The following is a 16171-nucleotide window of genomic DNA, read 5'->3' as shown; positions in this document are numbered from 1 at the left end:
GGTAATCTATAGTCTGAGCTCAACCTATCTGTATAGTCTCATAGCCAATCTTATACTCAAACCTTGGAATACTCATCCCCCAATTGCTACTTTTTGAATCTTTTATTCTTAATATTTCATGGTTTTTTTTTTGTTGTTGTTGTTTTTCTGAGATGGAGTCTTGCTCTGTCACCCAGGCTGGAGTGCAGTGGCCGGATCTCAGCTCACTGCAAGCTCTGCCTCCCGGGTTCAGGCCATTCTCCTGCCTCAGCCTCCCGAGTAGCTGGGACTACAGGCACCCGCCACCTCGCCCGGCTAGTTTTTTGTATTTCTTTAGTAGAGACAGGGTTTCACCATGTTATTAGCCAGGATGGTCTCCATCTCCTGACCTCGTGATCCGCCCGTCTCGGCCTCCCAAAGTGCTGGGATTACAGGCTTGAGCCACCGCGCCCGGCCCCTAATATTTCATGTTTTAATTTCAGTGTGTTTATACTTTTGAAAGGAGACCAGAACATAGTAGACTTTATAGAGAAAGACCAGTTTTACCTAGGTGCCAAAGGAAGAATTAAACTGCTGTTATTGTTTGAAATGCTTTTTTTTTTTTTTATGGAGATAGGTCTTAACTCCTGCCGAGGTTGGAGGATTGCAGTGGTACAGTTATGTCTCACCGCAGCCTTGACTCCCCTGCCTCAGCCTCTCAAATAGCTGGGGCCACAGGTGTGTACCACTACTCTCAGCTAATTTTAAAAATTTTTTATGGAGACAGGGTTTCACTGTGTTGCCCAGAGTGTTTTAAACTCCTGGGCTCAAGTGATCCTCCTGCCTTGGCCTCCCAAGCTGGTGAGATTACAGGTATGAACCACCACACCCAGCCTGAAATTCTTAAAGGATGAGAATGTCAATGACAGGCGCCTTGTCATCATTGTGCCTAACCTGGGAGACAGGGAAGAAGCACGCTATGGGAAGTGTTTACACTTGGGGACAACTGTGCTAAGTATTGTGGAGCCCATAGCCTTGAGGTAGATGGCTACTTTGCCTTTTTTCTTGAACTGTCTTGCAGAATGTGGATTTGGGGTAAATGGTCTTGAAGCACTCATTTAGTCACCCTCAAATTAAGATTTTTACTTCATTACTTCATCTTTCTTGGGCCTGCACCTCCAAGATGACAAAGAAAAGAAGAAACAGTGGTCATGCCAAAGAGGGCCGCAACCAGGTGTATGCTATTCACTGCAGCCTGTTTGCTGCATGAACTGTGCCCATTGTGTGCCCAATGGCAAGACTATTAAGAAATTCATCATTTGAAACGTAGAGGCTGCAACAGTCAGCGATATTTCTGAAGTGAGCGTCCTGGACACCTGTGTACTTCCCAGGCTAGATGTGAAGCTGCATTACTGTGTGAGTTGTGCTATTCACAGCACAGTAGTCAGGAATCAAAGTCATGAAGCCCCCGCAAGGACCAATGTAGACCTGTGGGTGCTGCCCCATGACCGCCACCGAAGCCCAAATAAGGAGCAGAGTTCTTAAGGACTGAAGAAAAACTAGCCTCTGGAGAAAAATAAAATCGCAATTGTACTTACAAAAAAAAAAAAAAAAGATTTTACGTCATAGGCCAGGCTTGAAGTTCTGAACGCTTTGAAGTCTCCAGTTATGAGGGATCCAGTCTAAGCCTCTGGCTTTTGCTGTTTAGCAATAGGTGTTCTATGATGGGCTGATTTGGAAGGAGGGAGTCAGCCACTCTTGAGCCACTGCAGTGAAGTCACTTGATCTCAGTCTCGGGGGAAACACTTTAATAGCTAAACATTCTAGCTTTGATTTTTCTGAAGGGAATACACCTGTTTTCAATTCTGGGGTTTTTCTTTGGGGCACTTGTTGACTGTATATGAACTTGTGATCCAAGACAAAAATAGGAGAAAGAACAATGTTGGCTTTTTAAGTCAGGATAGTTTTATGTTTGCTACTAGATAAGGCAAAAATAAAAAATAACTTATTTTTATAAATTCAAAAAGAAAAGTAAGAATGTTTTTATACCCTAGTGGTCAATAACTTAGTTCATAGTATTTGTTTAATAAAAGGAAGGTGGCATTGGTGGTATAGTGGTAAGCATAACTGCCTTCCAAATAATGAAAATTGATTAAAGCCTATTTCTCACTTATTCTCTACCAGAATGAATATATTTAAGAGTCATTTCCTCTAGCCTTCTAACTCATTCCAACTCATCAACGAGCTTCAATGAGTGAGAAATCTCTGTCAAAATTGTTGACATATAGATCCTAGAACCTTAAGAGAGTTTAAGAAGTTATTTAATCCAGCTCACTGCCCTCAGTCAGTTAGAACTTTACAATCCCAATTTTATAGATGCGATCAGATGAGGTCAGAGAAGTTAACTGATAGGCCTCATGGCATGTGGCTAATTAACATCAGAACAGGATTGAAATTGGGTAGTACCCCTTCTACCATTTAACACTATCTTCATGGATATTATAATAACTATTTATTGGATAGAAACAATGGGCCCTACATATATTTGAAATCTAAGGAAACTGGGAAAAATTGAAAACAGCTATGTTCTCAAAGACTTTAATTAACTCTGTCTTCCCACATTTTATGCTTAACTAATTGAAAAGCATCAGGACAGTGAACAGAAGAAATACATTGGAATGCAAGAGATATGAATGAAAGCTGTAGAGTTAGAAGAGTTTGGGGCCTGGGTGATGGCTCACACTTGTAATCCCAGCACTTCGGGAGCCAAGGCACAAGGCATACTTGTAATCCCAACACTTGAGGTCAGGAGTTCGAGACCAGCCTGGCCAACATGGCAAAAACCCATCTCTACTAAAAATACAAAAATTAGCCTGGCGTGGTGACATGCATCTGAAATCCCAGCTACTCAGGAGGCTGAGGCAAGAGAATTGCTTGAACCTGGGAGGCAGAGGTTGCAGTGAACTGAGATCACACCACTGCATTCCATCCTGAGCGACAGAGTGAGACTTTGTCTCAAAAAATTAAAATAAAAAAATAAAATTGGATATAATTCATTAAACATTGTTCTTACATCAAAAGGTATGATTTATTGTTTATTCTTATATATTTTTAGCTTGTTCTCAAGATTATAACACCACTAGTACAATATAAGGACACATTCTCCAAAGCGTTATTAGCATTTGGTTTTACCATTTTTGTCTACTTAAATAGACATGACTTGTTATCCTTCCTTTTTTTTTTTCTTTCCCTAATTGTAAGACTAACATAGTATTTGTAGAATGCTTGGGAATACAAAAAATGTAGAGAAATCCTACCATCTGGAGATAAAAGCTCTTTTTATGTGTATTATTTTACTTACATTAACTCTCTAAGAGAATCACTGAAGAAATTTTTCTCTCAGTACTTTAAGGAATCAAGACTGTGTTTTATCTATTCCCTGATCCCCATGCATAGTTCAGCAAAGTTCCATTTTTGCCTAAAAGCCAACCTTCCTCTGCCCTTGACTTTGGTGAGATGACAGCATCCAAAGGAAGCTGAAGTTGAAAGGTTGAAGGAAGTGGCTGAGGTAGGGGACTCTCAGTAAATTAAAGTGTTGAGAATCAGCTTTTAAAGATAATTTTTTCTGAAAACAGGTGTAGAAAAGACAGGAAATCCTGCTTTGTTACTTATTTAGAACCTAACTTACTTTATTTCTTTTTTAAAAAATACAGAAAAAAATTCTACGGATTACTGTCTAAAAGCCCCAAACTTTTATTCTCTTAGTAGTACATCTTGGTGCGTTTGATTTATGGATTCACAGAGAATATTTAAGGGATATTCATACTAACAGGAGTTATTGTCAGCTGACAGGAAGGAGGACTTCAGGGTGGGGTGAGGCTAGGCCTCAGGAAATTCCAGAAAGTCTTAAAAGTGTCTTGTCTATTCTCTTTCCTTGATATTAGAATGATTAAGACTCCCTCAAGTGTCTGAGTAAAAAGAGCTAAAATGTGATAAAAGTCTGTTACAGAACAGTATTTTGGTATCAGAATTTGTGTGTGTGTGTGTGTGTGTGTGTTTTGTGTTCCTTTACTTCCTTGAGAAATAGTGGAGGAAACCCCTCCTTCTTCCTGTACCTCAGATTACCACTTGGAAAATGTGGATCATAAAACTCATCTTAAATGCATTTGAGATCATTTTTTGTTTGTTTGCTTGCTTGCTTTTGAGACAGGGCCTTGTTGTATCGTCCAGGCTGGAGTGCCGTGGCACAATCATAGGTCACTACAGCCTTGACTTCCTGGACTCAACCAATCATCCCAGCCTCCAGAGTAGCTGGGACTACAGGCATCACCACTACGCCTGGCTAATTTTTTTTTTTTTTTAAAAGCAGGGACAGGGTCTTACCATGTTGCCCAGGCTGGTCTCAAACTCCTGGCCTCAAGCAACCCTCCTGCCTCTGCCTCCCAAAGTGCTGGGATTATAGGCGTAAGCTACCATGCCCAGCCTTGTTATTCTTTTTTTTTCTTTTCTTTTCTTTTCTTTTTTTTTTTTTTGAGACAGAGTTTCACTCTTGTTGCCCAGGCTTGAGTGCAATGACACAATCTCGGCTCACCGCAGCCTCTTCCTCCCAGGTCCAAGCGATTCTCCTACCTCAGCCTCCCAAGTAGCTAGGATTACAGGCGTCCACCTGTACTCCAAAAAATTAGGCCTGGCTAATTTTTGTATTTTTAGTAGAGATGGGGTTTCACCAGGTTGACCAGGTTGGTCTTGAACTCCTGACCTCAGGTAATCCACCTGCCTCGGCCTCCCAGAGTGCTAGGATTACAGGCATGAGCCACCATGCCCGGCCCGGCCCAGCCTTGTTATTCTTAATGTTCGAGTGGTTTGGAGGTGAAATATATTGAAAGTAATGCTGTGCTTCACCTGCAATATCATGAAAACCCATCTTACCTCACAGCTGTATTTCTCCTCAGAGCCACAGTCTGTATGAGGGATTTTCAGAGACAATTCTCTTCCTATTTTTCTCTGAGACCAAGTGACTTTGTACATTTACTTTTTTAGTACTTGAAAGAAATTAATATAGAGTTTTGATACCCCCATGGAGCAAAAGGCTTCAAAAAAAAGGTAAGGGGGCCTTATTTTATTTAATCCAGCAGTTTAAATTAAAAGCTAGCGAAGATGGGAAATTTTATGCATTTAAAACCAAAGAAAGCCTCTGCCCTGGCAAGGTATATGCTCTGGTTCTAAATGATTGTGCTCCCAATAACAGCAGTGCAGGGACTTCACACAAGACAGAGAAGGATGTGTAGCTCCAACTAGACAGAAAACTGAGCTCTCTGCAGGTTGTAACATGTAACACATATTCTTGGAATTGTGCTTGAACTTTACCTTTGACAGAAAGCAAATATCTGTATTAAGAATGCAGAACCCGTTTCCTTTTGGTTTTTCTTTTCTTTTCTTTTTTTTTTTTTTTGGAAATGGAGTCTTGCTCTGTTGCCCAGGCTGGAGTACAGTGGCATGATCTTGGTCCAGTGCAACCTCCACCTCCTGGGTTCAAGCGATTCTCTTGCCTCAGCCTCCCCTGTAGCTAGGATTACAGGCACGTGCTACCACTCTCAGCTAATTTTTGTATTTTTAGTAGAGATGGGGTTTTACTATGTGGGCCAGGCTGGTCTCAAACTCCTGACCTCAAGCGATCCGCCTGCCTAGGCCTCCCAAAGTGCTAGGATTACAGGTGTGAGCCACTGCGCCCGGCCTCTTTTGGTTTTTCAAAAGAAGTTTATCAGCAGCCTTTCTCCCATTTTGAATTCTGAACTTTCTAATTTTTGTAGTGGTTATCTTCCAGTGCAGCAGCATTTGGAATAAATATGTGGAATTTTCTTTATTTAAATGATCAGCAAATAAGAAGTATGTTGAAAATAAAATAAAAAATGTGGGCCAGGCGCAGTGGCTCACGCCTGTCATCCCAGCACTTTGGGAGGCCAAGGCAGGCAGATCATTTGAGGTCAGGAGTTTTAGACCACTTTGACCAACATAGTGAAACCCCATCTCTACCAAAAACCCAAATAATTAGGTGTGGTGGCAGACGTCTGTAATCCCAGCTACTCAGGAGGCTGAGACAGGAGAATTGTGTGAGCTTAGGAGGTGGGGGTTGCAGTGAGCCGAGATCACACCACTGTATTCCAGCCTGAGTGACAGAGTAAGACTGTCTCAAAAAAAATGAAAATTAAAAATGTGGATTGAGGGAGGGCTGGGCGCGGTGGCTCACACCTGTAATCCCAGCACTTTGGGAGGCCAGTGTGGACGGATCATGAGGTCAGGAGATTGAGACCATCCTGGCTAACATGGTGAAACCCTGTCTCTACTAAAAATACAAAAACTTAGCCGGGGGAGGTGATGGGCACCTGTAGTCCCAGCTACTCGGGAGGCTGAGGCAGGAGAATGGCGTGAACCCGGGAGATGGAGCTCGCAGTGAGCCGAGATTGCACCACTGCACTCCAGCCTGGGCTACAGAGCGAGACTCTGTCTCAAAAAAAAAAAAAAGTGGATTGAGGGTATCCTGCCAGACATGTCTTTTCCTCTTGACCAAGATCTTCATTATCTTTCTTTTCTTTTTTTCTTTTTTTTTTTTTTGAGGTGGAATCTCACTCTGTCACCCAGCCTGGAGAGCATTGGCACAATTTCTGCTCACTGCAACCTCCATCTCCTAAGTTCAAGTGATTCTTGTGCCTCAGCCTCCTGAGTAGCTGAGATTACAGGCATGCACCACCACCCTGGCTAATTTTTGTATATTTAGTAGAGACAGGGTTTCACCATGTTGGCCAGGCTGGCCTTGAACTCTTGACCTCAAGAGATCTGCCCACCTCGGCCTCCCAAAGTGCTGGGATTACAGGTGAGCCACTGTGCCTAGCCACTTCATTTTCAGATAGAGGCTGCTCCTGGAGCAAGAGTATGTTGAGCTGTGTGAGTTATATGGATGTTTAGTAATTTATGAAAGTATGCCTGACCTGTGTGTGATGTAGCATGGATAGTGTTGTTCCAGTTTGTTTTAGTTTTTATTAAAAATAGGCCCAATCAGGCCAGATGCAGTGGCACACACCTGTAATCCCAGCACCTTGGGAGGCCAAGGCAAGATCCCTGGAGCCCAGGAGTTTGAGAGCAGCCTGGGCAACATGGTGAGACCCTGTCTCTACTTTAAAAAAATAAAATAAATAAAAGAAAGAAAAAATATAGGCCGGGTGCAGTGGCTCAAGCCTGTAATCCCAGCACTTTGGGAGGCCGAGACGGGCGGATCACAAGGTCAAGAGATCGAGACCATCCTGGCTAACCCGGTGAAACCTCGTCTCTACTAAAAAATACAAAAAATTAGCTGGGCAAGGCATCGGGCGCCTGTAGTCCCAGCTACTCGGGAGGCTGAGGCAGGAGAATGGCGTAAACCCAAGAGGTGGAGTTTGCAGTGAGCTGAGATCCGGCCACTGCACTCCAGCCTGGGCGACAGAGCGAGACTCCGTCTCAAAAAAAAAAAAAAAGAAGAAAAAATAGACTTAAATCAATAATGTAAATTGCAAAGCTGACTGGATATAAATTATTATTATTACTTTTTGAGACAGGGTCTTACTCATCACCCAGGCTGGAATGCAGTGGTGTGGTCACAGCTCACTGTATTCTTTTTTGTAGAGATGGGGTCTTCCTATGTTGCCCAGGCTAGTCTTGAACTCCTAGGCTCAAAGGACCCTCCTGGCTCAGCCTCCCAAAGTGCTGGGATTACAGGCATGAACCACCACACCCAGCCAGGAGACAAATTATACACACACACACTCTGTTGCCCAGGCTGGAGTGCAGTGGCATGATCTTGACACTGCAACATCCGCCTCCCAGGCTCAAGCAATTTTCCCACTGCAGCCTTCTGAGTAGCTGGGACTACAGGCACGTGCCATAACGCCCAGCTAACTTTTTTTTTTTTTTTTTTTTGAGACGGAGTCTTGCTCTGTCACCCAGGCTGGAGTGCAGTGGCCTGATCTTGGCTCACTGCAACCTCTGCCTCCTGGGTTCAAGCGATTCTCCTGCCTCAGCCTCCTGAGTAGCTGGGATTACAGGTGTGGGCCACCACGCCCAGCTAATTTTTTTTGTATTTTTAGTAGAGATGGGTTTCACCATGTTGGTCAGGCTGGTCTTGAACTCCTGACCTCGTGGTCCTTCTGCCTCAGCCTCCCAAAGTGCTGGGATTACAGGTAAGAGCCACCATGCCTGGCCTAACTTTTGTATTTTTTTTGTAGAGACGAGGTTTTGCCATGTTGCCCAAGTTGGTCTCAAACTCCTGGGCTCAAGTGATCCACCTGCCTCAGCCTCCCGAAGTGCTAGGATTACAAGCTTGAGCCACTTTGCCTGACCTTGGGAGAGATATTAAATGTATACTGAATTTGAAAGAAACTATTCTTATTGGTGTGGTATAAACAGACAAATTTTGGCTCTGATTTCTGATGTGGCATGTTTTCTCTCTCCAAGGAGGGGGTATAAAAAATATGTAAAAGTGATAGTTCACTTTCTTTTTTGTTTGAGACAGAGTCTCAGTCTTGCTCAGGCTGGAGTGCAGTGGAGCGATCTCTGCTTCCTGCAACCTCTGCCCACCCTGGTTCAAGCAGTCCTCCCACTTCAGCCTCCCAAGTAGCTGGGACCACAGGTGCATGTCACCACGCCTGGCTAATTTTTTTGCATTTTTAGTAGAGACAGGGTCTCACCATGTTGCCCAGGCTGGTCTCAAATTCCTGAGCTCAAGCAATCTGCCCCCCTTGGCCTCCCAAAATGTTGGGTTTACAGGCGTGAGCCACCATGCCCAGCCTCACTTTCTCAAACTTTATAGTAAAGTTGATTAGTCCATTAAACTTAAAGATTTAGTGACTATTTACTAATGTTAAACTCAAAAGGGTGCTAAGTGTTTTATTCTTATCTCCTGTCATACTGGATTTCAGATATCTTTTTTAACCTCAAGTTATCTGGAAATAAATTGAGATTTGAATGATAGGATCTGATGTAAGGCACTCATTATAAGCTGAATAAACATGACATACTCCCTGTGAACTATGTCTGGGAATATTTTTGACTCTACAGTCTTAAAAATTATAATTTGTAACTTTCATGAAAGATCTACCCTAGATATGAGAGAGATAAATGTAGTAATTTAATGGAATCACAAAATACTTTATTTAAAAAAATCTGTGTCAACCAAGCGCAGTGGCTCAAGCTCCTAATCACAGCACTTTGGGAGGCTGAGGTGGGCAGATCACCTGAGGTCAGCCTGGTCAACATAGTGAAATCCTGTCTCTACTAAAAATATAAAAATTAGCCAAGCATGGTGGCAAGTGCCTATAATCCCAGCTACTCAGGAGGCTGAGGCAGGAGACTCTCTTGAACCTGGGAGACGGAGGCTGCAGTGAGCCAAGATCACATCACTACACTCCAGCCTGGGTGACAGTGAGACTGTGTCTCAAAAAAAAAAAAAAAAAAAAAATCTGTGTCATCCACTTTTCTGTAAGTCTTGGAAATATATGGAGAGAAAGACATGGTCTCTGCCCTCAGTGAGCTTACAGTGCAGTAGAGGGACAGTCACCCAACAGTTTGACCAGGTACCTTGGGAACAGAGGAAAGATTACCTAAATTTATGTTGGTAAGGTACTCAGACTTCATAGTGCTTACACTGAGTCTTTGAAGGAACAGGCATTTGCAAGGCAACAGAAGGACAAAGGAGGCTGACTTGATGGGGACCAGATCTAGAACAGGACTTCTGTGACTTACTAAGCACTTTGGATTTGATTTCAGGAGTGAGTGGGAATTCTGAAAGAATTTTGAAAAGGAGAGTAAAATAGATTTATAAATTTGGATAATTACTTTGTATTATTGGGGATAATGGCAGCATCATTGAGACTGGATTGGAAGATAATGAAGAACCAGTTAAAGAGATATAATGCAATAGTCTAGGGGAAAGATGATGGAGACATGAACCAAGGCAGCAATAGCAGAAATAACGTGAGATGGAGAAAGGAAACAGCAGATTCTGCATTAGCACTTGGCAATTTGGAAGGCATGTCATTGTCATCTGGTATGTGAGGATTCCCCTCCAATAAGTGTTACAAAGCTTGCTGGTTAGGAAGTGATCTTTAGCAGAGAATATTACCTACGTAGAGTTACTTATTTTTCCCTGGGCACCTGTGAATATGTAGTGCTTGATGTTTGTAATTTTGTTTAAAATTCTATGAAATATAAAAATATAAAATCTAATCTGGGCCGGGCGCAGTGGCTCATGCCTGTAATCCCAGCACTTTGGGAGGCCAAAGCAGGTGGATCACGAGGTCAGGAGATTGAGACTATCCTGGCTAATACGGTGAAACCCCGTCTCTACTAAAAATACAAAAAAATAACCGAGTGTGGTGGTGGGCGCCTGTGGTCCCAGCTACTTGGGAGGCTGAGGCAGGAGAATGGCGTAAACCCAGGAGGTGGAGCTTGCAGTGAGCCGAGATCACGCCACTGTACTAGCCTGGGCGACAGAGTGAGACTCCGTCTCAAAAAAAAAAAAAAAAAAAAAAAAAATCAAATCTGGATTTTATTTATAAAGAAGGTTTGCAAGTTGAACCTTGCATCAAGATTTCCCATCATTTCTGCAAAACTTATCATTGGGTTTCGTTTTCCAGATTCTCCGGGCCCAAAGCCGAAGTGCAAGTGGAAGGAAGGTCTCTGAAAACAGCTATTCTCTAGATGACCTAGAAATAGGCCCAGGTAAGCAGAGAGTTCCTTGTGTATGAGGTCCTATAGGAAGTACTCACTAGTAGCAACATCTTTTGGACTCAAAGCCAATGCTTTTAAAGGAAGAGTGACACAAATTAAAAGAAAGTCTGCCTATTAGATGCAAGCCATTCTCAAATCTCATTGCTCTTGTTAAATAGCTTTTTTTGTTGTTTTGAGATGGAGTCTCACTCTGTCTCCCAGGCTGGAGTGCAGTGGCACGATCTCGGCTCACTGCAAACTCTGCCTCCCGGGTTCACGCCAGTCTCCTATCTCGGCCTCTCAAGTAGCTGGGACTACAAGCACTCGTATTTTTAGTCTAGACAGGGTTTCACTGTGTTAGCCAGGATGGTCTCCATCTCCTGACCTCATGATCCGCCTGCCTCGGCATCCCAAAGTGCTGGGATTACAGGCATGAGCCCTTGTGCCCGGCCTCTTTTTTTCTATTTTTAATCCACCCTTGTTAGTGATAACCTATGGTAACCAAAGGGTATTTTGAGGAGCTATAAGTAAAGTGCTACGATCAGTTTTGGCTCTAGTCATCTGGGATTTGAGGGCTTCAATAGATGGGCTGTGTCCCATATCAGGTTTGGTTACCCTGTATTACCAGTGATAACATAACACTTTGAGAGTGGAATTACATTTTAAAGAGGACTTACAGGCACTTCACAAAAGAAAAAATTAGTAAAAACAGGAAAAGCATCAGCTACCTAGTAATCAAAGAAATGCAAATTAAAAGGCATTGAGATCTCTTCTTTTTCAGGTTAAATTAGCCAGAATTTTAAAATACAGGCCCTGGCGTGGTGGCTCAGACCTGTAATCTCAGCACTTAGGGAGGCTGAGACAGGAGGACCACTTAAACCCGGGAGTTTGAGACCAGCCTGGGAAACATAGTGAGACCTATCTCTACAGAAAAAAAAAAAAAAAAAAAAAAAAAGCCCAGCGTGGTGGTGCATGCTTGAAGTCACTGCTACTTGGGAAACTGAGATGGCTGGATCCTTTGAACCCAAGACTTCAAAGCTGCAGTGAGCTACGATCTTGCCACTGTCCTGTTCTGCAGCCTAGGTGACAGAGTGAGACTCTGTCTCAAAAACTAAATAAAATATGCAATCCTCAATTATGGTAAGGTTCTTTTCATGCCAAGAAAGAGTGAATATTACTTTGTAAATGACAATTATATTCCTGATTTTCTTCTTCGTGCTTTTAATGGAAGAAATTGGCCATTAGATAACAATAACCAAAAATTTAGAATTTTGAAATTATTTGAATCACTTTTATCTTCTAATGAAACACATTGGCCAGTCACAATGGTTTACACCTGTAATTCCAGCACTTTGGGAGGCTGAGATGGGAGGATATCTTGAGCCCAGGAGTTCGAGGCTGCAATGAGCTATGATCATGCCACTGCACTTCAGCCAGGGTGACAGAGTGAGACCCCATCTGAGAAATAAAATAAAACATGTTATTTGGATGCTTCTAGGTCAATTGTCATCTTCTACATTCAACTCGGAGAAAAATGAGAGTAGGCGAAATCTGGAACTTCCACGCCTCTCAGAAACCTCTATAAAGGATCGAATGGCCAAGTACCAGGCAGCTGTGTCCAAACAAAGCAGCTCAACCAACTATACAGTATGTGTTCTGCATCGTTCATTCATTCATTCATTCTGTCATCCAGCAGATGGTCACTGAGTACTGGAATTAGGAAATGCCACCAGACCCTTACCTCTGAGCCCTGGTCCCCTAGCTGTTCTCTGTTCACATGAACCCTACCCTCACTGGATTTGCAGGTCTTACCGTGGTCTAATCTTGACTTTGCTTTCTTAGTCCTCGTTCCCACCCCACTCACTTTTTTTGTGATGTTACCAGTCAGTATCATTGAGAGTTTCCCTGGCTCTTCTACTTAATGTTGTGTTGTTGTTAAAGAAGTAGTAGTTTATTAGTTTCAATAGAACTCTTATTTTATCTTGGTTGTTGAGGGAAGACGGAAGAAGACTGGAGAGCTTATTTTGGTTTTTGAGGAAAGAAAGAAGAAGACTAGAGAGAAATATCAGCTGTGTTCATTAATGAGGGTTTTTTTGTAATTTTTTACTGAGATATAACTCACGTAATATAAAATCATCATTTTAAAGTATACAGTTTTGTGATTTTTAGCATATTCACATTGTACAACCATTACCACTGTTTAATTCCAGAAGCTTTCTATCACCCTGAAAAGAAACCTCATACCTGTGTAGTCACTCCCAGCTCCCCCTGCTCTCATCCCCTGGCAACCGCTGATCTACTTCCTGTCTTTATGTATCTGCCTATTTTGGAAATTTCATATGAAGGGGTCATACAGTAGATCATCTACTTAATCTTTAATCCTTACGATGTACTGTTTTTCTAAAGAAGTAGAATAGTAGATAGGAAAAAGGGAGAAATCACAAGAAGGTGACATGCTCAGTAAGCATGAAAATTTTGATATTCAGCTGGGTGTGGTGGCTCACGCCTGTAATCCCGGCACTTCAGGAGACTGAGGCGGGCGGATTGCCTGAGATCAGGAGTTCAAGACCAGCTTGGCTAACATGGCAAAACCCCGTCTCTACTGAAAATACAAAAATTAGCCAGGTGTGGTGGCAGGTGCCTGTAATCCCAGCTACTTGGTTGGCTGAGGCAGGAGAATCGCTGGAACCCAGGAGGCAGATGTTGCAGTGAGCTGAGATTGCACCTCTGCACTCCAGCCTGGGTGACAGAGCAAGACTTCATCTCCAAAAAAAAAAAAAAAAAAAGTTTTTGATATTCAAAATACTATGGAGGGTCATTCCCCTTTAAGTTGTCCTGTGCTTAACAGGTAAGCTGACACTACAGAACTGCTTAATTGAAGTTACCTTTTAGCCAGGCGCAGCAGCTCACACCGTAATCCCAACACTTTGGGAGTCTGAGGCAGGTGGATCATTTGAGGTCAGTAGTTCAGAACCAGCCTGGCCAACATGGTGAAACCCTGTCTCTACTAAAAATACCAAAAAAAAAAATTAGCCGGGTGTGGTGGGACACACCTGTAATCCCAGCTACTAGGGAGGCAGAGGCAGGAGAATCACTTGAACCCAGGAGATGGAGGTTACAGTGAGCTGAGATCACACCACTGCACTCCAGCCTGGGTGACAGGGTGAGACTCTATTTCAAAAAAAGAAAACAGACATTACCTTTTAAATGCCATTTGTTCATATATATATATATATATACACACACGCACACATCGATACAAATACACACACACATATTTTTGTATCCTTCAAGCATTTGTTCTAAGATTTCAAGTTACAAACCATTAATCTCTTGATGTCCTAATTGTCTAACAAAATCAAAAGAACAGTATTGAATTGTATTTGTTCCTAGGCAGACTGAAATGTGGCGCATGTTGGAAACCATAATGTGTGTTCTGCAAGTTAAGTCTTCTGTTCCCCACATTATTAAGCATACATTCTCTAATAGTATTTAGTGGACTAATTCTCTGGGCAATGAATAATTTCATCTTGGTTTTTTAACTGTAATTTTAACAACTTTATGTTTTAAGAAGAGATGATGTGTGTAAGTCAATTAGCAAAGTGGAGTATCACAGGCTGATAGGCACTGTGAATGTGAAAAGTGAGCAAATTTAGACTTCTCTTAGAAGGCAGGTCAGGAGATACAGCAAATTGGGATCTGTGAAGCTGAACTTCCTCTTGTTACCAGATTTTACTGCTTCTCAGTGCCCTCCTGCTGCAAACATTCCCACCAGGTGACTCCCTATGTGGGGAAACCTGTTGAGTAACTTTTTTCTTTTTTTTTTTTTAAACTCCTCACCATTTCTGTATTACGGTTCTCCTGCTCTGGAAATTTAAAGAGTTGAAAAGTCTTCAGGAATTCTTGTAAAAAGTACATTTTGTCTCATCCCCGAAGAATTTCCCAGCACCCTTAACAGAATATGGTTGTAACAAGGCACATGCGTACTCTCTGGCAGCAGTTCTGGAGGTGGGGCTTCCAGACCGGGGCAGGAAGGAGTTGTTGGGCTATATAATGTTCTGCAGTGCTAGCCGCCAGCTTCTCCTCACAGCTGCACCTCCAGAGCTGTGGGCAGTAATCTAGAATACCATCCCTAGGCGACTAAGTCATACTCACATTCCTTTCATTGGCCCTGTGGCCATAAATTGTTTCCTCCCATGCCTAAAGAGTCACAGAGAACAAAAAAGTACTAGATTACTACATATTAACAGATCAGTGGTAGGAAATGTCTATAGTCATTGACCTCTATGTTGCTTTTATTTTATTTTTTTTATTTTGGGATGGAGTTTTGCTCTTGTTCCCCAGGCTGGAGTGCAATGGCGTGATCCCAGCTCACTGCAACCTCTGCCTCCCGGATTCAAGCGATTCTCCTGCCTCAGCCTCCTGAGTAGCTGGGATTACAGACATGTGCCACCACACCCGGCTAATTTTTTGTATTTTTAATAGTGACGAGGTTTCACCATGTTGGCCAGGCTGGTCTTGAACTCCTGACTTCAGGCGATCCACCCGCCTCAGCCTCCCAAAGTGCTGGAATTACAGGCGTGAGCCACTGCGCCCAGGCTCTATGTTGATTTTAGATATAATAGATGAAGTTAATTGTAATATTCGCCCCAGTGTCCTTGCAAGGAAAAAAATGCAATTTGCTTATTCCTTATGACAATAAAATGCATGCTTTTTTATGTTGAGGCTCTGTTATAAGAAGTAAAATAAATTATGTCTTTCGTACAATATATGAATTGTATATGAAAAACATATTTTTGAAAGTCCCACCAAAAAGGTTGCTTTATGGTATCATTAAATATAATTTCAGTTTTTATATGTATACATCATCCCTGTCTCTCTTTCCAGGCCGGGCATTTATATATGTATGGTCAGTATATTTTCTATTATTGGCACTTGGCATCTCCTTTCCCCTGCTCCAGAATGGTCTTTTCTGATAAAACTCACAAGCTTTGCATTACCACAAGCTCTGCTGCTAGAAGAGTGAATCACAAGAATGTTGTATGCTTGGGATGTTCTGTGTGCCTGTGTTGATATGTCTGTATTCTAATGAGCAATCCAGTTTTACACTAGCCTACAGATATTTAACTCTGAGGTATGTGTCCACAAAGCTGCTTTTGTCATTTCACTAGTCAATGGGTTTTGCTTGTGAGAGTTAGGGGGTTGATTTGACCTGAGGCTTCTTAGAAGAATTTTTTAACATTCCAAGTTTATCTGATAGATGTGCTATGAAGAGAATAGAATGATGGGACTTTAAAAAATTTTTTACAGTTATTTTTATTTTGTAGAATGAGTTGAAAGCCAGTGGTGGCGAAATAAAAATTCATAAAATGGAGCAAAAGGAGAATGTGCCCCCAGGTCCCGAGGTCTGCATCACCCATCAGGAAGGGGAAAAGGTAGGTTGAAAAGTCTGACGTCCAGTTGCCAAGAAAGCATG

General features: G+C 42.4%; 1 protein-coding gene across 2 annotated transcripts in view; it reads left to right on the top strand.

Moving 5' to 3' along the window:
- The window catches only part of LIMA1 (LIM domain and actin binding 1), a 104037-nt gene that overhangs the window by 62469 nt on the left and 25397 nt on the right, over window positions 1-16171 (top strand). For both annotated transcript variants that reach the window (XM_008003217.3, XM_008003216.3), the window contains exons 5-7: window positions 10623-10707; window positions 12194-12342; window positions 16023-16130. In XM_008003217.3, the coding sequence (XP_008001408.3) occupies window positions 10623-10707; window positions 12194-12342; window positions 16023-16130 (342 nt within the window). The remainder of the gene's footprint in view (window positions 1-10622; window positions 10708-12193; window positions 12343-16022; window positions 16131-16171) is intronic.

This window comes from Chlorocebus sabaeus, chromosome 11, assembly GCF_047675955.1.
Source record: "Chlorocebus sabaeus isolate Y175 chromosome 11, mChlSab1.0.hap1, whole genome shotgun sequence".
In the NCBI taxonomy this organism is placed as follows: Eukaryota; Metazoa; Chordata; class Mammalia; order Primates; family Cercopithecidae; genus Chlorocebus; species Chlorocebus sabaeus.
The sequence above is the reverse complement of the archived record's forward strand: the minus strand, read 5'-3'. Positions and strand labels throughout refer to the sequence as shown.